The 22,066-nt window shown below is 39.7% G+C and overlaps 1 protein-coding gene across 4 annotated transcripts in view; it reads left to right on the forward strand.

Annotated features, from left to right (window-relative positions):
* The window catches only part of LOC122888595 (roundabout homolog 2-like), a 76,977-nt gene extending 58,519 nt beyond the window's left edge, over positions 1-18,458 (forward strand). For all 4 annotated transcript variants that reach the window (XM_044223226.1, XM_044223227.1, XM_044223228.1 and 1 more), the window contains 14 exons: positions 192-423; positions 5,749-5,873; positions 5,978-6,149; positions 7,268-7,444; positions 8,572-8,598; positions 8,776-8,815; positions 10,360-10,487; positions 11,135-11,407; positions 12,191-12,353; positions 12,800-13,057; positions 13,822-14,024; positions 16,006-16,167; positions 16,307-16,561; positions 17,067-18,458. In XM_044223226.1, coding sequence (XP_044079161.1) covers positions 192-423; positions 5,749-5,873; positions 5,978-6,149; positions 7,268-7,444; positions 8,572-8,598; positions 8,776-8,815; positions 10,360-10,487; positions 11,135-11,407; positions 12,191-12,353; positions 12,800-13,057; positions 13,822-14,024; positions 16,006-16,167; positions 16,307-16,561; positions 17,067-17,068 — 2,217 coding nt within the window. In that variant the 3' untranslated portion in view covers positions 17,069-18,458. The remainder of the gene's footprint in view (positions 1-191; positions 424-5,748; positions 5,874-5,977; positions 6,150-7,267; positions 7,445-8,571; positions 8,599-8,775; positions 8,816-10,359; positions 10,488-11,134; positions 11,408-12,190; positions 12,354-12,799; positions 13,058-13,821; positions 14,025-16,005; positions 16,168-16,306; positions 16,562-17,066) is intronic.
* The last annotated feature ends 3,608 nt before the right edge of the window (positions 18,459-22,066 follow it).

Consider the following 22,066-nt stretch of genomic DNA (forward strand, 5'->3'; position numbering starts at 1 on the left):
TACAACTGTCTTCATGTGGTTTCTTGGTTCTCTGCTGCTAATCAACCTATGTGATTTAACTGAGCGTGCATTGTCGCTGACAGAGGACACAAAATGAATGCTGATCCACAGCTCCAAAACAGTTTACACAAAGATGTATGACACCTCCCACAGCATACAGCATGTCTTCATCCCACTCTCTCTCCTCTCAGGTGGAGAATCCATCCCAGTTTATTCAAGGCTACCGTGTTCTGTACCGGCAGACGTCAGGGCTACCCTCCCCAGGGCCATGGCAGATACAAGACTTGAAGGTTGCCTCAGAGAGGGATATAACTCTCTCTGGTCTGAAGAAAGGCATCGTCTATGAGATTAAAGTGCGGCCATACTTCAATGAGTTCCAGGGCGCAGACAGTGAATCCATGACAGCACGCACCATGGAAGAAGGTAAGCGACATATTCATTCACATTTCTGACAAAAATCAATTTCTCTGCCAACTTTATGTTGCAAGAAATGTAAGATTTAGTTACTTAAGTATGAGCAGATGCTCTTGTGTAAATTATTCTACCTACTTTTATATTTAGTTGCCGCTAGTAATGGCTTCATGGCTAGATAGTAATGGATAATGGCATTTCAAGTACATCCACCCACACGCATACTGCTGTAGTGCCATCTCCCCTGTGTGTGAAAACAGGTCTCCCAGACAGCGCAATGGGGGTCTGTGACAAGCCTAGGCCTCTGTGGGTTGGTGGGCAGAGGGGGAGGGCAGAAACAGTCTCTTTTGACATAAGCGCAACTCTCTCTCTGCTCCTCTGTGGACCCCTGCTGCCATGTCTCTGTCACACACCAACCAGACCTGCGTGATATGACCCCCCCTTTACCAACACACACGCACAGTCTCAATCTCCAATGAGCTTAATTAGTGATAACACTACTTGGTTTCCTCCTTGTCGTCCTATCATGCAGATAAATTGAGCTACCGATTCTTCTTAGGTTAACTGTTTGTGGCACAAATGGGTGTAACATAACATCATTTGTTGTATACTTTTTTTGTAAAATGGACAACTTGCAGTATAATTTGATGAATTAATTATAGCCCCTTGTCACAGAGTGACACAGTTTGCACTTCTTACTTGTCTTCTCTGAGTCATAGCTCAATGAAATGTGAAGACACATACATGATACACATATTTTTGCATTCAATGGGCCTTACACTTTCCAAGAATGTCATTATCTCTGATGTCCATTGCAAATAAACGTCCATAAATCCACTTAAATATCATAGAAAAAAGACGATCCGTATAACTCCAGAGCTTTCACCTACATCACACGGTCTTTATCAGCGGATAGATTTTGCTTAACACTCATTGACATGGATCTGCTGACATGCCAGCTAAGTAGCTGTTATAATTTCATCTATAGCATTCTTGTCTCGACGTCTTGTCTGTATTGGCTGATAAATGAATCATGGTAGTTCAATCTTGATCTTGGAAATAGTAGTTCAACAATCGCAAGTCAAGGTCCACTTACTAGCTTTTACCAGAAGTCCTTACTTGCTTATTCCAAGAAGTCCCAAAAGTGCTATGGCTGACATCATAACAACTTCTGCGCTCTCATGGCAACAGATCCATCTCCATAACAACTGAGCAAACTCCATCCACTGATGAATGTGATAAGGTTGAAAGCTCAGGAAAAAGCTAGTCAGTGGCCCTTGCATTGGGATTATTTTGTTAAACTACTATTTCCAAGGTCAAGAATGAACTTGCATGCTTAAAAAGTTGTGCCTGCTGGCTGGGTAGAGGGACCTCTTATTGTAGTTTGTTGCATTGAGGCGCTGCATCAGCTGGACTGGGTGGAACATGGCTTGTATTGAGAGCAAGTCATGCTGAGGCCATTAGTGCATCTTCCTCCCAGTAAGAGGATAAGGAAGGGCTATGAACAGGGGATACAACTGATGGAGAAAGAGAAAGTCACTTCACTGCAGCCCAATTAAAATGGCCACACAGGATCACCAGAGGTTTTTGCGGACCAGGGCACATGCTCTAGTAACTTGGGATCCTGGAAACAAGGCATCATGGTACAGGAAAAATTGGCTTGATCTACTGCACCAATGCTCTAGAGCCTGGAAATGTGCTGCTCTGCAGAATTATGAGAAAAACACTCGATATCCATCAAAGGCAGATGGGAATGTAGCACTGCCTTTGTGAAACCCTAGCAGAGGGCGTCTTAAGGGTCTCTGAGGTCAAAACAGCTGATGTCTCCTACTGCATACAGGGGGAAATTGTGTATTAAGATTAATGATCCTCACAATCCTTCTATGAGTTGTTGGTGAGAGCAGAAGGCTCTATGAGGTCAGCGTCATCACTGTCATCCATAGGATCTTCAGACTTTCCACTACTGCCTATGGCAAATCAAAGAAAATGCTATGGTGTGCTAAAGTCCCAGCTGTTAAGATGAGGATATACTGATATTATGAGACCAGGGCAGGAGGGTCAGTGAAGAGAAAAGACAAAGCCATCCTGTGTGGATAGTTTATTTTACATTATATGTGTGTTATATGGGGACAGGTATGTTGACATCGAAATGTTTGCTAAATCTTGAATTAATTAGCTTAATTGATGCACTCATTTGCATAAAAGGTTATGTTTACCACTTTTTATCCTGTATAGCAGGACAGTAAGCAGCTTAAGTGCCTTGTGTTTGATTGCACAGCTGTGAGTTAAAACTGAAACGTTCCCTCAGACATTGGGAGTATTAATTGCTTTAAATTACTCTCTAGCTACCGTATTCATCAGTCTTAATATCAGTATTAGTCACATTATTAAAAATATCCTCTTTGACCTTTTCCGCTGTTGTGGCCATTTATTGTAATGTTATCCTGAGTCTTTACTGGTATTGTAGCCATTATTCATCCTCAGTGATTGTTCTCATACATACGAAAATTGCAGAACTACACTTAATGGTTCCTGTCTTCTCCTAATGTAAATCTTTGCCTGACTGAGCAAGCTCCATCAGTTTGCTGAAACAGCCCCACTGAGATGACATTTGGAAAACTGAAGCTTACTTGCTTGATGGTGCACAAAAATACATATTTAGTTTTTGCTTTAAGTTAAATCTCCACTTTGGCATTATTGTAGTGTGAAGAACTGTGTGAAACTGAATGCATATTTTAGTCGTCACTGTACAATATTTCAATATGTCAGTCTACTCTCCCATTATGCTGCCCTCCTATTTTTTTTATTGTTCATTCTACTCATTTCACATACCCTATGTAACAACTGCTGATATTCTGCTTACTGCTGTGTTGTGGGAATTGTAAGAAGCAGCATATGAGGTAATCGGTATGCAACAGTCTTGTACATTTACTGCTTGTTGCTGGAAACTCTTTGCAGCAGCAAGCAATATTCAAGTTGTAACACAGTAGTGTTTTATTAAATGAACTAAAGAACATTTGAAATAATCACTTAAATGCAGTATAACCACATTTAATATGATACTTTAACTGCCAGTATCAACCCTGTTTTATTATCTTTTTTTTAAAGATATTTCAAAAAACTACTAGATAGACAGCTTCTGGCCCAAGCCTAAGGATTTTGGCAACAATCCAGATGTGCAATTTCCACTATTAAACAAATTTTAATTTCAAGCCATAGCTATTATTCTTGTTGCTTGTGCAGCATCTGGATATTTCATCTCTGAACAGCTTTGAATTCATATCCTATTTTTTTGGAAAATCCAATCAAAAAGACAAATCATCAACAAACTGTTCTTGGCTGAAATTTTGTAAACTCAAGAATGCTGCAACACTGGTGTCAGTTTGTGCTCTATTGGATGTTTTTGTTTGTTTGTTTTTCCCTCATTAGATTTATGATTATGATTTGATTTTGTGAAATTTGGCCAACAAAGATGATGGATTGCCTTAGAAATTATGAGCCAGAGAACAAAATTGAAAGTTTTTTTTCAGAATGTTAATAGTCAATCCAAATGATTTATAAAGGTTGACTTCCTTCCATTAAGAGTTAAGATTATTTGTGTCCATGCCAGATAGTATCTCAGCATAAATATATCATAAGTGTAGGATCCTTTCTTGAGTTTTATATTTGGCTGGCCTGTCATTAAATAAGTCATTTTGCTTTCTGAACTGTAGAGTCATCACAATATTGGGGCGGTACATCTGCGTGAGTTGGTTTAACAGTAATTGCTTTAGAAAGTCAATACAGACCAAATGGCTGAATATAGATATCCTCAAACTGGGGTTGAGTCAGTTTGCTAAACGTAATACAAATAAACTGCGTCTTATATGGCAGATTTAATTCCTTTGTACTGCCAGGCTGTCAAATATTTTGCATATCTGTTTAGAGCCTCTCTTTTAAGCACAAGTTAAATCATTCAGGGAGGTTTGTTTCATCTTTCCAACTCAAAAAATGTGTTGTTCTTCCATTATTTTCTATATGTTCTGGAAAGCATCTAGCTCAGTCACTGAGTCTTCTTCCAGATGTCAGAAGACCAGCAGAGGTCAGTCTCAGGACTGGCACAGACACTCTTTCTTATAATCCTGAAATGGTCTGGCTTTATTACTTTGATCTAACAATATACAGTAAGCTTGGTGCTTGCTGTTGCCTCACTGAGACACTGTGCACATGTTCATTGCATTTCTCTCCAGCCAATTACAAAACCAATCCCATCTGGAGAATTTAAGTCACAGTAACCATGTTGCTCTCTGGCCAGGTGGCAAACAAGCCAATCCCTTCATGGCCCACCTGCTTTGGTTTCTCTGCACTGCGGTGGCTTTCAGTGCCTTGCAGATAGCATTATTATTTTGCAGTTCCTTAATTGGATTCAGAGTAGTTATTTCATCCACTTAGTCAGAATATAATGATGTTTTTAATGGCAATCATGACAAACTATGTGGCCAGAGCAGTTGTGTAGTCCGTTCAGTGAGAGATGGTGATTTTCTCAATTGCATAGACATGGTTTTTGCTTCCTGCTGCCTGCAGTCCCTTTAAATCGCCGATCTGTCCATGCAGGTTATCAGGCCGGTTTAGTACATTTAAAATGACCCATTAAAGAGGGAGTTTGAATTTGGCACCGTGAAGCATAGCGTCACATTTCTGTTGACAAACCATCTCAGAATCCTCATTATAGGACATGGAGATTGACTATTTTCATTCAGATAAGATATGCAAAATTGAATACAGCTACTTTGGAAGCATTTACATGTGGTCATAATGGTTCTAATCCATTATGGAAGTGATGTTAGCTACTGGGCTCAGCCATTTTTTCTTGGCAGAGGAAATTCCAGTCATATATAAACTTGCTGGTGTGCTTGGAATGGTTATCATTTGTGCAATTAGTAAAGCACAATTTGGATTTCAAATGCTCGGTGTGTATAATTGATGATGATGCCAGTAAGAAAATATAATCTTAAACTCAGTATAATGGAAGAATGGTGTATTATTTTTAGGTTCCAGTACATACCAGTTCTGCAAAAAAATCCTACCATTTAGATATGAAATTGAGATGAAGTGCTCTGGTAGCCATCTGCCACGTTGGCTCAGGAAATACCTTGTTTTATGGCTTTCTGTATGAATATGAATTGAGGTAGTGGGTGACAAATCCTTTTTTGATGATAAAAAACAGGAGACATTCCCCTTTTCTGTTAAAAAACAATATGCTAAATAATTATTATTCTAATTATTCTTTTTTTCGTATGTATTTTCTTTGTTTCTTTAATCTTTCTTTCTTTTCTTTCCACCCCCCCGACCTATCAGCACCGGGTGCGCCTCCGCAGCAAGTGACAGTGTTGACAGTAGGGAGCCATAACAGCACTTCCATCAGCGTGTCATGGGACCCTCCTCCCTCCGACCAACAGAACGGCATCATCCAGGAGTACAAGGTATATCAAACTTTGCCCCTGATACACTGTACCAAACTGAATATTTTAGTAATGTACTGTACAACCTTACAATGAGTTCTCTCTGGCATGTCTATCTTTGTCAGATCTGGTGTTTGGCCAACGAAACCCGCTTTCATGTCAATAAGTCTGTGGATGCAACCATCCGTTCAGTGGTAGTCGGGGGGCTGCAGGCTGGAGTGCAGTACCGTGTGGAGGTGGCTGCAGGCACCAGCGCAGGGGTGGGGGTCAAGAGCAAACCCCAGCTCATCATTTTGGGTAATCCACTCACACACATCAAACCTGGAGTCAAATGAAATGACCTCATAATGGGTGACCTAGGTCTCCATCATAGTTTGGGGGTCTGGAAAAATGATTTATCAATTTATTGCACTTTTCAACACAGATGTCTACTGAGAAATCAATAGCGTTTCATTAAGTGTAGTGTCTGGTAACACTGTGCCAAGTACTGTTAGCCATATCAATAATCCTCTTCAATATGTGGCCAGCTGGCGCTAACAAAGTAGACAGTGTTTTTGTAGAAGCTTATCAGACTATCACATCTTATCAAATAGCTAAAGGACGCCCAGAGTATATAAGCCCAGAATCAATATCAGAGCCCAAGCCAGATGCTCTTCATCTGTGACTTTTGACTGATATATAATAACACCCTTAACGCGCAGAGAAAGGGAAACACAGGCGTGTGGACCGAAACTTAATGATGGGGGGGTTTCCTGCTGGAGACTGTGAATCTAATTTCACAGCACAGTAGCCGCAACAGAAAATCAAACTCTGTCAGAGCTGCTCTGTCAATCTCGTGTCTTGCAGCTCAAGTTGATAAGTGCACTGCTGAATTGATTTACTCTGCCTACATATTAGATGCACTGATGCTGTTTTTTTGTTGTTGTTGTTTTTTTTTTCTTTTACCACGGTTGCCCCCTCATCTTTTGGCTGTCCCCGTGGTCTACGTGTCCTGATGTTTAGTATATACTGTCTTGATTTTCTTTTTAAAAGTACATAATTTGACCTGAACAAAGGATCTTTAGAATTTATTGAAAATGTCTTTTTGAATGAGTTTCCTGGTGAGTTAACCAAAAAAATTTACCCATACACACAATTAGACAAATAATACTGGTAATTGTTTTTTTTAATTCACACTGTCCTCTTCTGTCAGACATTTATTAATTTGTTGTACTTACATTTGAGACGTGTTGGACCAAAATGGAAATGCAATGGCTTATTTGGCTTTCTTTCAATTTTATCCCAAATGATTTTCATGTACAACAACTATTCAGATATGATCATTTGTTCATTTCCGTGAAGTTAAATTGACATTCAACCATTCATTTTTGTCTTGCCTGTGTGTGTGGGTGCGTATTTGTTTGCGGTGCCCCCAGGTGCAGAACTGAGGGACATAATGACGGGATCGGAGGGCAACAATAGTATCTCAGACGTGGTAAAGCAGCCGGCCTTCATCGCTGGTTTGGGAGGGGCCTGCTGGATTGTCCTCATGGGCTTCAGTGCCTGGCTGTACTGGAGGAGAAAAAAGAGGAAGGGACTCAGCAACTATGCAGGTAAAAAAATCAATTTACATGGTTCTGCATCAACACAGAATCTCAAAGCACACTAGGTCTCTATCTGCAATGAAAGCTCATGTCATCACAGATGCGACTCCATTTGAGCCAGCTAGAATGCAGAACAAAGGAAATATATTCAGCGTAGATGGAAATAGGCCCTATTGACTTTAATTCACTGTGCACTGATGTGCATCAACTGTGCTGAGTTCCATCAGCACCGCACCTCAACACTCTAATACATTCATGTGAGATAAGTAATTTAACATCCCCTTCCATTATCAGACCATGGCTGGTGTTGTTTGCACATTAACATGAGGCGCGTCTAGGTTTACGTATGAAATATTCTTATCTCTCTGTGAGTCAAGCATATAGCTGTGTCCCATCATCATAACGTGTATTGCAGCTTTCATTGTAGTGACTTGGGGAGAGAGTGATCTGATTCCCTAATTCAATAGGGATTTACATGATTGAGTGCTGCTTCTGTGATCCCCTCTCTCAAAACAAATTGAAGAGTTTAATTCCAAAACACCACATTTCCATTTTAGAAAAAATATAGCATATTTTTACAGGCATGGTTGAGATATACAATATTCTATGATTTCTTTTTAAATGGTAAATAATTTTGAACTAACTTCAATGATATTAATATTACATACTTGAATGCAGCATTAATTGCTTTTTGTTGTGTTTCGAGTTGTCACATGTGTCAAATAATAAAATATTATACTTGTTCCCCTCTCTTTTTAATACAGCCTCTGATTTGTATTTTGGAAGAAATAAATAAAATGATAAGGGTGCTAATGCCCCAGGGCAAAAGGGGTAAAATGTGTCACCTCATTTGACCTTCCCTCAGGGCAATCAGTGCAATTCCGAAAATGCTGGAATGCAGTGGTTAGATGCTTTACTGCCCCGAGTTTCATCAAAATATGATCAGTGCTAACATACCATCAGTGATAAATGAACAAACAAAGCAAAGATGAAAGGACTAGATTTATATTCCCACACCTGATTTCATGAATTGTTTGAGCATGAGAATATGGCTGCATCTTTTCGATTTTAATATGTATTCATGACACTTTATCTACCTCTATCTACCAACACTCTCCCTGTCTTTTGAATTTCAGTTCAGTCCTTTACCTTTACTCGTGCAGGTACGTTTTTACATTGTGCATTATACTCTATATGAAAATATCACAGGAATTTATCTGCCCACATTCTTGACGGCAAGAATTTATGAGCCATTCAAATTTGTGGTGGTACTGTACATTTTTAGACAAAATAATTGTAATTTCATTCGTTTTCTCTGTCCTCCCTCTTTTCTCTACAAGTTACATTCCAAAGAGACAGAGGCCTGATCAGAAATGGAAGGTGAGAATTTAAATGAATTTTCAGTGCCACACAGTGCAATGCTCAGTCTGCCTTTTTAATGACAAGAGCCCATTGTAATACCTGTAATGAAGAGTTCTTTCATGATGAATGGAATTAGCATACATGTTCCAATATTACTCCTGCTTACTCATATCAGTGTATGATTTGCACCAATGAACACTTGATGAAATCATTAATCACTCCTTTGAAGTGAGTGCTACCAATTAATGCAGGTGGGCCGCTGTTTTATTCACTGGCTCTCTCTTGGTTCATCTGAGGTTGTTGGCAGAGTGAGAGGTCGTGGGAGGAGGGGAGAGGTGATGAATGTTTCTGTTTAAAAAGCTTGGCTTACAGTACACCGTGATGGGTCCAATGTGGGGATGGAACAACAAAGTGTTGGACCTTGAGACTCCACTCAGTGGCCATGAGAATTTCCTGCCAGCTCAAAATGCCCAAAGTGAAGCCTGCCTTTGTATCTACTGAACATCAAAGTGTACTTAACAAGAGAAGGGGGCAAACTTGCTTTACAGAAAGTAAAAGAATGAAGGTCCTCCTCTTTTTTATTCCTCCCCGTTCCCTCTTTCTTTTTGTCACACCTAAGCAAGCAGATAAGCCCAGAGCTAGCCAAATGTTGCAAATAATGGACTAAAAATAAACTGTTTCTTGCCTAACAATTTTGCGTGCATGTGTGCAAGAGTGTGCTTCTTCACACTGTATAGCCAGATATGTGTTATTGTGTTGGTGTTGGCATGTGTTACTAAGTAAATGTATGTAAATGTATGAGTATGCTTGGAAATTATTGACTTAACTGTTTTAACACCTTTGAGCCATCACCAAGTCAGCTGTGAACAATTCCCTTGACACTTGGTGAATCAGGCTCAGTGGAAAATTCACTATGTAGCTGCACATTAAGTAAACATATGCGAACACGATGCATGAGGCAAGTGAATGCTTTGCCATTTTTACAGCAGCTAATACAAAGTGGTTATAAATTGTCTTTTTTTTCCTCCCTAAATTGCTGCCCACAACTTTCCTACCTTGAAGTCAAAACCTGTATTCATGACCGTTGTATTTCACTAAGACAAAATGACACGGTAGCTTTCCTAAACCATCTAATGGGCTTCTCCTGTCTCTGTTGCTATGGAGACAGTGCACCAGTGTATCTGATCTGCCAGAGGCTGTCCATGATTCTCAATTTAAAATGTAAATTTCTGTTGTGCTAAGGCTCTAAAGTGGATTTAGTGTGTATTTAGGCCTGCCTTGTATCTCCTGGGAGAGTTAGGGTTGGTGGAGTTAAGGGGAGGCAGAAGCCTGATTTATAGACTTGCCATTTTATGTCTCTCTGTTGTTTATTGTTGCCTGTGCGCTGAGCTGCTCCACAGGCGAGAATATGCTGAATGAGTTTTCACATCAGTTTGTTGTTGATGCAGCAGGAAGAAAATGAGCAATATTGTTACGATGCAGGCAGGATATTTAACTATGTCACCGGTTCTCTGTCTTACCCCCTCTCCTCTCTTTGTCTCTGTACAAACATCCTCTCACAGCCGTCCAGGGCTGCTGAAAGCGGGTGACCCAGGCCTCCCGTGGTTGGCTGACTCCTGGCCCTCCACGAGCCTCCCAGCTAATGGGGGCTTAGGGAGTCCGAAGGGCGGTAGCAACTTTGGCCGAGGAGGTAAGAAACATAAACAGGCTGGGGTGATGGAAAACACAGTTTTAGCAATGCCTGGTCGGACAGTTTTGATGATCATCCATTGGGAAGCACAGTGACAGGACATCACACATAAGCATGCACAAACAAACACATGCACACAAATTAAAAGAGCCTTTGAGGGTTATACTTTACTAATGTGATTTGACAAGCCTGATATTTGGCTTAAGTTTGTGTTGTTTGCGTATACTTTTTTTGTCATTCTTTCTCGTGCCCCGCCATTTAGCATTTTTCGAGGTTGTATGAGACTGATAGTTCAAGTATATGCATTTGCATTGTGTATTTGTGTGTTTGCATGTTCTCTCAGCCCTTAAGAACCCTGGTGAGCTGCAGGCTTTATGTGTGCAAGACAGTAGAGCTGAAGGTTAGCGCTGTTTGAATATCCCTCTTGTGAACACTCCACTGGGCTCCCACAGCGTGTTGCATGCTAATTATGGTTGTAGATAATCACTTTCATTTATATCAAGTCCATTTTAGACCTGTATTTAACTAATACAGAGTGCCAGAGCAGCAGGGAGTGTTAATGACCTTAAAGATCGTTGTCACCTTATCTCTCTATGATCCCTTCTCCCTCTCACTCCTCGTTTTGTCACCCTCTTCTTTTGCCTCAGATGTTTTACCGGCCGCAGCGGTGGAGAAGACGGGCACCATGCTGTCTGATGGTGCCATCTACAGCAGTATTGACTTCATGGGGAAGGCAGGCTACAGCAGCCCAGCGCGAGGCAGTCAGCCCACCCCCTATGCCACCACACAGATACTCCAGTCCAACAGCTTTCACGAGCTGGCTGTGGACAGGCCAGATCCTCGCTGGAAAGCTTCTCTTCAAGCCCAGCAGGAAATAGCAAACCTGGGCTACTCGCTCACTGACAGACACCCTGGAAGTGGTATGAGAAACGATGACGATTTGTGGTGTGGTGTGTATCTTGTTCTCTGTGAACTACAGCAGTGCTTGAATGCCCAGTACAAACAACATTTTGCTATAAAACAACAGGTAGTAGTTTTTTTTCTGGGAAAATTACTACAAGGGAGTTGGCAAACTAAACTAGAGAAAGAGCAAAATGAAAAGGAGGGAATTTATTTACATATTCACTGAAAATTAACCCTCAGGACAATGTTCTTAATTTCTCTTCTGTCTTCATCACCATTCTACCCTCGGAGCTTATCTAGCCCAGAAATGTCACACAATCATGACGCATTTCTTTGGGTTAACTTGATTAGTGGTGGCAGAAAATCCCTCAGTGTTCTGAGTTATTTATGCAGTGTATATACATTTAGTAAAGTCATGGAGGCATTTCTGTCTGTACTTTTGCACAATAGGCTGTGTGCTCAGCTAAATGTCAGGCTTACTAGAGATAAAGTAGAGCAACTGTATGGAAGCAACTTAAAGTGGTCCGCTGCAGGTTTTGATGCCTCTTTAAGAAATGTCAACATTTTGAAAAAGTCCTAATGCGCTGTCAGCACCCAAAAAAAGAGAAATAATGAACACTGTGTAGGAGACGGGTTTGAAAAAGTTCAGATAGCAGAGAAAGATAGAGATGGCTTTCAAAGCAGTGCTGTATGTGCGTGTTAGAGTGTGTGAATTCAGTGTAGAATAATATTTGTGTGTAGAGTGCACAGGGATTTCTTAGAATTATGTGGTGAAGACTAAACCTCCTTCTCTCTGTCAGGTGCAAAGGTTGGTAAGAAAAAGAAGGTGAAGGGTGGAACAAAGGCTTCTAAATCAAATGGGACATGTTGGGCTAACATGCCCCTGCCTCCACCACCCATGCACCCTCTCCCTGGTACTGAGGTTGACCTTGACCATTACCCCCAGGAAAACCACGGAGGAGGGTAAGATATATTCATATCTCATCAATCTCTGCCCTGGAACAGATGCACACAAACGCAAAAACACATGTCGACAGAAGAAACGCATGCAAACACAGAGGTCACAATATACTGCACCTATACCCAGTGTGTGTTTGTGTGTGTGTGTGTATTTTCCATCAGAAAGCTTGGACAAGAGCTTCACACAGTGTTTCTATATAAAAAATAAATAGACCAGCTAGAGGTCTATTTAAGCATTGAGTGAACTAACAAAAATAAGTTTGTATTAATCTGTTATACACGTTTAACTTGTCAGTGGAATAAAACAGCTTATTAGCATTTTGATACATTTAGGATCAGTTAGTGCCTTCCTTAGATATTTCCTATTCTCTTCAACATAAATATGCAATCAGCTGTTCAGCAAAGTCAATGTGATGATTAATACAGAAAACATTTTGTTCCCGTGCCAGATATGACAGCAACAGTTGGGCCCCACCCATGTCCGTCCAGACCTACCGCCACCAGCATTTGGACAATGAGGTAGCAGAAGAAAGAGGTCCCACTCCTCCCCTGAGAGGAAGATCATCCTCGCCGGCAGCAGCTCCCTTCAGCCAGCCCTCATCTTCCTCTCTCAGCTCTGCCCACCATGAGGAAATGCAATCCATTTTGCAGGCCCACTTGGATGAGCTGACCAGAGCTTACCAATATGAGGTGGCCAAGCAGGCATGGTAAGGATCTTTTTAAAACTACATTTTGAGACCAGCTTCCTTCTATAATTGAATGTCTTTTCTAAATAAAAGTTAGATCATTTGAAAGTGTTATACTGTGTGTATGCATCAAAATTTTGTTCAAATACGTTTTCTTTGCACAGTAGGACAGATACCTGTAATTTTATCAATTTTATTCTGTTGATAGTTTGGGTTTTGCATATCAATGGCCAATGTCTGAGCGTCTTATAATGCTGGTATTTACATGTGTCACCCCGAACCTGCAGTCTACGTGTCTTGTGAGCGATAAAAACATCTCTCCATTGATTACACCTTTGATGGAGCATTGGAAAACTTGACAAGTCAGTGGCAACACGTGTTGGAGGGTAATGACTGGGTTTAGTCTAACATGCTGTTCTGACATCAGTAAATAGAGTTGGTAATTATGCATGCATCTCCTCTACGGCGGGATGTGAGCCATCATGGAGGACAGCTGTGGGGGAGATAACAGGCATGTTGGTGACAGCCCTGCCCATCCAGATATCCTTTATCCAGTCCAATTACATCTCCATTGTGTTAGCACAACACACACCAGCGCTGAGAAAGTAATCAGTGAAATCGCTGCAAGCATTCAGTCTCTGCATCACTACCTTTCTGAATATGCACTGATTCTGCGTTCTGAAACTTGTTTTGCAGTTTTTCCCCTGCTCATTATCTGACCTCCACTGATTTTTTAAAAATGTATTTTGGTCATTGATATACAGTATTTCCCCACAATTAATTAGGCATATGAAGAGCAGTCCAAATGTGTCCAACACCCCCATCCCTCCAATGGACTTCATGTCCAGTACACTGGGCTCTGATGTGGGAGCAACTGTCCTTTCTGAAGAAGACGAGGATGAGGAGGAAAGATACGCTGTGGTGTCAAAGAATTTGTGTGGCTTTGAATACACACCTGGTCACAGCATGGATAACCTTGAGGGCTCAGGTATGTTTTACATGTGGTAAAACTAATTTGTCTGAAGTCATTGCTTTTAAATGAGTAGACCACCGGGTTATTGACAGTAAAAAGGCAGGCCCACAACTGACTGGCTTCATGACCACATCATTCCTGCTGCAGAAAAAATTATGAAACACTTGAGAAACTTGGCCAATGCAGCTGCAGATAGATATAGATAAATAATAATTCCATAGATAACATGATAGAGCAAGCATACCAGAAAGGGGCATGTAAATATATTATGCATAAATATATGCCAATACATTTCAACAATAGAACATATTTATTACGAATGTATGAAAGTGTGGAAAAGTCCGGGTACATTTTTTATGTAAAATATCTTCTCATTATCACTAAGAAACGGTGCATACATTCAAAACATATGCCTAAAGATACATATGTAAGAATGTAACAAAATGAAAATATGTTCTTATCAGAATTTTTCATGCAGATGTGTAAAATAGCTGTGGACAGATCCAGAAGTGCAGACACATTGCTTTTTTTCCCTCCCACACAAGTGGCTGAAGAGGCTTCAGCCACTCAGCCCAGTATCCCTAGGAATTTCCTCCTTATTGGACGATGTTGCAGTACACGATTTAACTCCCATGTTAAGTGCCAGTGCAGGAAGAAGGGTGTTCTTTATTTAGCAAGGCAAAAAGTGAGTGTGTGGAGGTTACGGTAGTGGATGTACATGTGTCTGACCAACAATGTTGGCTTTTTTTAAACCATGACTACAAGCATTCCCTAACCAAGCCTTTTAGTTGTCCTGCACAGATATTCCAGGAGTAAATAATGTAAAAAAAAAAAAAACAATTTAAACAACATGGCATTGAATGTTCAAAAACGTTGTCTTTTTTAACATAATCCATTTTACAGAATCGTCCAATATCAACGTTCTGTCTGCCAACATGGTTTGAGCCACTGAGGCAGAAAACACCGTGGCTGCCTGAACTATCACCTACAGACACACTGCATAGAACAAAGACCAAGGCATTACGCCCCCCCCCCATGGTTATCTTTTAGGAACATGTTAATATAGCCAGGAGGGACAGTGATTGACACTCAACGGTAATGTAGAAACAAGTTGGTGTAAAGTAAAACCTAATCTAGTCTAAATCATAAGTACCTTTTTTCACTGTAAGTATTCTTTGTCAAATAGATATTCAGACAGTCTGTTAAAAGTTACTTGAAGCAATTCTTGCATAGACATCAAAACCATAACATAGAATATTTTAAAAACTTTAGTAGCGCTGTACTGAAAAGTCACACATCTACCATTTAAGATTTGATGTATTTATAAATAGGGTTCTGTCTGAAAGCGTTTCTTTAGAGAGAAACTTGAAGGCTTCTCCCACAGGGACAGATCTGTACCATTTTTAGACTCCATTGTTTGATAGGTTAAGAGATTGACTTGAGAATATGTGTTTTCAACACTTTTAATAACCCGTTGCAGGTGTGTCAATGTGACTAAAAATATTTACAAGCAATTAGAAATGCAAACATTTTATCGTCTCATGTTTTGCTGTCACATATTGTAAGTGGTTGTATTAGAAGTGCATTCAGGCGGAAAAGATCTTCAGTCCAGTGAAACAAATCATGAACAAAGCCAGTGTGGTGGCAGTATTTCCACGGGGGGTGCCATATTGCAGTTGTGGATTAATACTTTAAATGGCACGTTTGTTAATACATATTTCCATGATGTCTGATTTAAATAAAAATGTCAAACGCCTTTCTAGGTTTTGAACATCATACATCGGGTTGCTTATATTGCTGCAACAAAGAAAATATTTTTTGGAGGCCTTCTGATTAAAGGTGATAAGAGAGTTATAGTTGTTAGTGCTCCTTTTATACGTCCACATCGCACTTCAGTGTCTAGCTGGATCCACCGTTTATGAGCCACATACTTGTTCAGGCATGCTCAGCCAAATCTTTATCTTCATTAACTCTCTTTCTCTGCTCCTCATTGTAGGTAAAAGCTCGCAGCAGTGTCGGTCAGACAACTCTGGCACAGCGGACCATGGTGCACAGGGCACACATAGCCTTGGCCACAAGAGGGCACCACTGACTGGCCTCAAACCACAGACAGACAAGGTCGGGACTCTGCCCAGACGAAGAGACACCAACACAGATGGTAAGTTAAGTCTTTTACACTCTCAGACATTATTTATCAGAGAATCTTCTATTATAGTAAATTCAACGAGGAGTGCCTCTATCATGATGTCTCATTTGTATCCTTTGCCAAATACCCTCGTGTACCATCCACTCAACAGCCCACACACCGGTCATGAAGTCCCTGCACAGCGTGGGTTCCCGCATGCACAGCTCGTGGGCAGCTGCAGCCTCAGACCCCTCTGAGGAGTGCATGGTGACCGTGTCGACGCTGGAGCGGCAGCATATGGCTTCCTGGAGCGGCACAACAACATCCAACAGGGCCACCCTGAGCAGGGGTTCCCACAAGAGACCTGGCACAGATTCCACCCACAACGGGCATCCTCCCACAAACAGCACAGAGAAAAGGGAACACTGTAAGTGTCAATCCTCATGAGGATCTGTGTGCACATTACACATAGTGGATGTAATCCAATGCAATTAAGTACTACCTATATCTGCAGAGAGATATAATATGCAGGTTTTACTGAAACATTCCTTAAATTTTTATTAATCCATTGTACAGTTTTATTTTGATTTACCCTGATTGACAAATAATAACAGAGAAGCCATGTAATTTCAGATTTGCCTCTTCTAGTCAGTTGTGACAACATCATGATACAGTAATATTGTGTATACTTCTCAATAGAGCTAAATGCAATGAAAAGACCAGGACAATCGAAATGAATGCAGATTTGGAAGAATTATGCTCCACCATTTTCAATAAGAAGGAAAGTTGTAGAATCCCACCAGTGTCTACCTTGCATCCAAACTAAGATACATCCTGGGATTGTGAATTGGACAGATATTGAGAGTGAAGTATTCGGTGTGGCCCAGATTTTACATTGTTGTTTTTGGTGTGTCTACGTGCCTCTCTTGCAGAGTTTTTGTGAAGCATCATTCCCTGCAGTTGCTGCCTGTCCCAGGACACCATGTTTCTAAGCGCTATGCGAGTGACACAGAATGATGTTTGGAAGATGGAGAGGAGACAGAATGAAGACAAAGACAACAGAGTGCGAAATAAAATGCAGAGCTGTAAATGTCATGTACAGACACAGACACCAGTCTCACAGTGTTATTTTCATCCCCCTCTTCAAAAGAGTAAACAGTATGTTATATGTCCGCTTCTATTTTCTGTCACATGGTGTACAAAGATTCACACAGTGGAGAAAATCACAACAAAATGACTAATTGAAATGAAAAAGGACTTGCATAATTTGTAAATATATTTTTTAATGTTTTTCTCTTTCTTTTGCTTTGCTATGCAAGCCAAACCCAGTGTTGTCTCTTTTGTGATTTATTACTGTGAATCAGTTTTCATTAATGCTCAAACTGTTAGCTTATTTTGATGAAGCTACTGTATTGTTGTACTTTGCACAGAGCGTTTTGGTAAAAATAAGCACAAACCCATTGTCAGCTGAGCTGAGGAGGAGAATCATAATGGCAAAGAGGGACGTCTATGTTAATCAGAACCTAAACAGAAGATATATACTTGGCTGTGCTGTAATTGTTTTGAGAAATACTCATATATTGAGAGTAACAAGGAAAAAACACAGTTTAATACTTGGAAATGATATGCCAATATAACAAACTGTGTTTTGTACTATTTGCTGGAAATCCTATTATGCATTATACTAACAATGGTTCTCAGCAAATAGTTACCAGAACATTTTTTATGATTTATCCAAAGCAAAGACATAGAAAAAAAGGTATCTGTCACTTCTCTGCCATTCCCAAAAAGAGTATGTTAATAAAAATATCTATTTATTTGTTTTGGTAATTCTTTTCCAATTACATACAGTTACATAATGACAGTGCAATACTGAAAGGACAATATGACAGTAAAGGGAAATTTTGTCAAACTGTCCTGATGTCACCTGAAGACAAACGAGATGCAGAGTTTAATGAGAACTATATATGATGTTAAACATCAAAGAAATTATACTAGGTTTGTTCTTATGTATTACACTGTTGAATGGTTATGGATTTACACTATCTCCTTACGAAGATGTATAGACTGACAAATTTGAAGATCTTTTCAAAACCTTTTCCAATATTAAAATGCAGCTAATTAGCATTTTCTGCCAATGAGATTCACGATACAGTGTCTTTACACTTGTTTGGATGGTTTCGTTCTGATCATTGTTCTGGTAATGTTCCCTTTGAAGAATCTTTACCTGCCAGATTAGTTTGCCCTCAGGAATACACAGCCACATACAGTAGGGCCGTTTTTCAGTGCTTTGATGCAAAATAAAACTTGTATGTGAAAAATTATCCAGATTTCACCTCCCAATGCCTATGAGTCTGACACACTGTTTGCATTTACCCATCAAAGTCCATTTTGGAATTTTGAAATTCCATTTATACACTTGTCAAGCTAGTTTAGATCGTCTCATATAGACATTTTTTTAGATTGGACAATGTTTTAAATTACAGTGTTGGTTTCTTTACATCTCATTCCTCTTTTTGATAATATATGAAATAGTTTCTAGAAACAGACACATAGCTTAAAGGCATGGAAAAATATAATAGTTTTGCATTGCATAGTTAGATAAAATGTACACATTGTCACCTGTGCCTAAATAGTTATCTTCATTTTATTCAAATCCTCCAGGGATTCTATAAACCAGATATATGTGGTTTTCAGCATTTTTATTTTAAATGGCTCACACAGGTGCTGCAGAGTTAAATGATCGATTATTTTGCAGGGTTATATAAAACGAATATCATTGAAACTACTACTGTATATTGAAAAATAAATATAAAAAGTAGATAATAATACATTACTCACCCAAAAGGGTATAAAACTAGTACAAAACTAAAAAAGTAAAAGTACAAACTAGCAAAGGGCCAGATCTTTTGTCTGACATTTGCCTTCAATTTGTTTTTTGATCCAGCACCTGTAGAATTGTTTTGGATTATGAAATCTTTTAAATTCAAATAACAATCTATAAGGTTGTCCAATGTCCCTGCATAGCCCAGCATTCCTGTACATGTGAGGATGGTGGATCATCGCCAACAATTGACTGAGACACTGCATAAAGATATGGTGATGTCTTAAAAACACATTTTCTCTTGACCATAGCTTAAACAAGTTTCAGATTCAACTTTATTCTATCACAGATGAGCCAGAAGAGACTGAAAGTCATTCTTGGTATCTCTGGACCGCCTGATAGCTCCCCTAGCACAGATCTGGACAGCACTGGGGAGGATAGCTTCAGGCAATGGTGCAATAGGTGCTATGTGCAGTGTGGGACACCCTGTCAATATTTGTATCTTGAGACAGATAGACAGGGATTAGGGTTGTCTGCAGATATTGTACAGACAGGGGGCACCATGTGCAATCCACCATGTAAGCTTTAAATCCAAATGGTTGGGTCTCCAGAAGTGCTATGGGGACAGAAGAATTGTTATGGAAGAACGGAAAAACATAGGCAAGCCCACAGAGTCCAATTACAAGGCTCCACCTGCATTCACAGAGTTACAGTTCTGTCTGATAAAGATGTGGCTTTATATACTGGAATGGTGTGGTCACTTGATGGGGTGCTGTTGCTTTGGTTGGATGAAAAGGCAGTTTAGTGTAACTGTTATTTACTGCTTAGATATTTTTTCAGCACTCAAGGGAACAATTTGGCCTCAAACTGCTTCACTTCTTTGGACATTGCTACAAACAACAGGAAAATATTTGTAATGGGGATCCTTTTTCTACGGAAAGCACTAGTAGGAATAATGAGTAGATCAATATTTATTCAATCAGTAATTGTTTGATTACTATTCAAAAGAAAACAATTCACATGGCACATTACTAGCACTCATTTTAGTATTTTAATGATGTTTGGAGAAGTGTGAGAAAGCTTAAACCAGTGTGAACAAATGGTTATATTTCATTGTCTTCATCATTTGTAAGTCATCAAAATTAAAGGTGTTAATATTTAAGAGAGTTCTTGGTGGTTTGGAAGTTTGGAATGCATCGTATGATAGGGTGTAAGATTCTTGTTTTTTGTGTTTTTGTTACCTTTTCAGTCTTAATGTAAAATTCATGCTGCTTCTTTAAACTGAAAGACCTGGGGTGCAGCCGTGTCAGGAGCAGGAGAGCTGCTCTGTAGCCGACTTTTACCTTTTACCTTTGCGTAAGTGAAGAGAAAATACAGTTTCACCTTTGAGGGTGCTTTGCAAATTTGCCAGATTGAGTGCTTTATTATATTTCATATTCATAACAGAGAATAGATTAGAATAAGAATCAAATTATTTCCGGCAAATTTCTAAGACAAAATCAAATTACTCATTTAAATAAATTGTGAAAATCCACTTCAAACTCAATGTTTTTGATCATTGTGCAGGTGCATTTCCACCCCAAATTAGCCAGATGATATTAAAATTAAAGTAATTTTAACAAAATCAGTCAGTGTTTCCTGCAAGAGGGGCATTCTGATTGTGGATGCAAAAATAAACCACCCTCTTGTCTAGGTGAAACATAAATGAAAATAAACAATAATGACAGGCTGCAATTTATATGAACAAAATCAGCCTCACCCAGGTCAGACAGTAGACGTATTTATTCAAGCTATAACAACATGCAAAATGTATTAGCATATTTAAATACAGGATATTCATATCTGTAGTTCCATCATCTCACTGAAGAGCCAAATTTAGACATAAGAAATGTCATAATCATACATCATACATTTTCAAAGGAAATGTACAGTGTGATTACAGAGCTTGTAAAGCTCCACTGTATATTTTGAAACACGACCAACATTATTAATTGCAAAGTAGGTTGTTATATTTCACAGTATGAGGCTCAGGCAAGCAACCTACATTCATTATGTTGTATTTTGATTAGTCTTTTGATACTGTACATAACAGCCAGACTTTACATTCAGTGTACAGTAGCCTATATGAACTGCTGTAATATCTTACTCTGCAAATATTCATTACTGCTGCTTAAAGGGAATCATTCACTCTCCTTTCTATGTTTTTTTTTTTAGATCTCAACGCTGCATGAGCTGCATCATTTCATGAAACGTCCCCAACATGTGGTGGACAACCTTTTCAGTATGATTATGTGTAACATTGCCTTGAACGGTTGATTTGTGACACTCATGACATTTGGCTAATTGCAACATTTGAACGGGGTGGTGGTGTACATGCACCCCACCTGAGACCGCTGGTCCCGCTCTGTGGCTCAGCTACCCTGAGGGTGAGCTAAAGGCCAGTGATCTCCTGGCTCCCTCAGTGACCAATTTATTTTTATCTTGTTCACCCTGATGGTTCATCTACTTCTTTTATGTTGCCACTTCACATTGTGCCACTGACATGAAGCAGTGATGCCTCTCCTGGAGGTCTAATAGAGGGCATTTAGGTAAATACAGAAAGGACATTTGAAGGCTGATGTTGATATGTATATTTGTCCATACCTGCTCTCACTCATAGATCCAGACACAGTCTCCAGGTCTCAACCAAGACTAGCTCTGTTTAATCCTGGAACCATTACCCAGATCTGGATCAACTCGAATTCGAATTAATCTAAAACATCACCTGTCAGCCATATTTGACTTTAAGTCCCCCTCCACTCAAAAATGTTTGTTGCTTATTGTTATTTCACTTAATCTTCACCGTGCTGAGTTTGACACTAGTTTCACATTCATCTGCTGAAGGGTGAAGGTTTGTCTGTGCTCACTTGCAAGACATGCAAGTACATGCATGATTTTATGACATCACAACATGGCCATTCATGGTCCAATGTGCAACTTCCACAAGCCTCCAGCACACATACACTGACAATGGGTTTTTCGCTGAAGTAGGAGACATCTTTGGCCCAGCAGTTAAATCTTTTAGATGAAAAAAAAAATTGTGGATGTTTTAATTAGGGAGAAGGAGGA

Source organism: Siniperca chuatsi, linkage group LG14 (genome assembly GCF_020085105.1).
Source record: "Siniperca chuatsi isolate FFG_IHB_CAS linkage group LG14, ASM2008510v1, whole genome shotgun sequence".
NCBI classification, from domain to species: Eukaryota; Metazoa; Chordata; class Actinopteri; order Centrarchiformes; family Sinipercidae; genus Siniperca; species Siniperca chuatsi.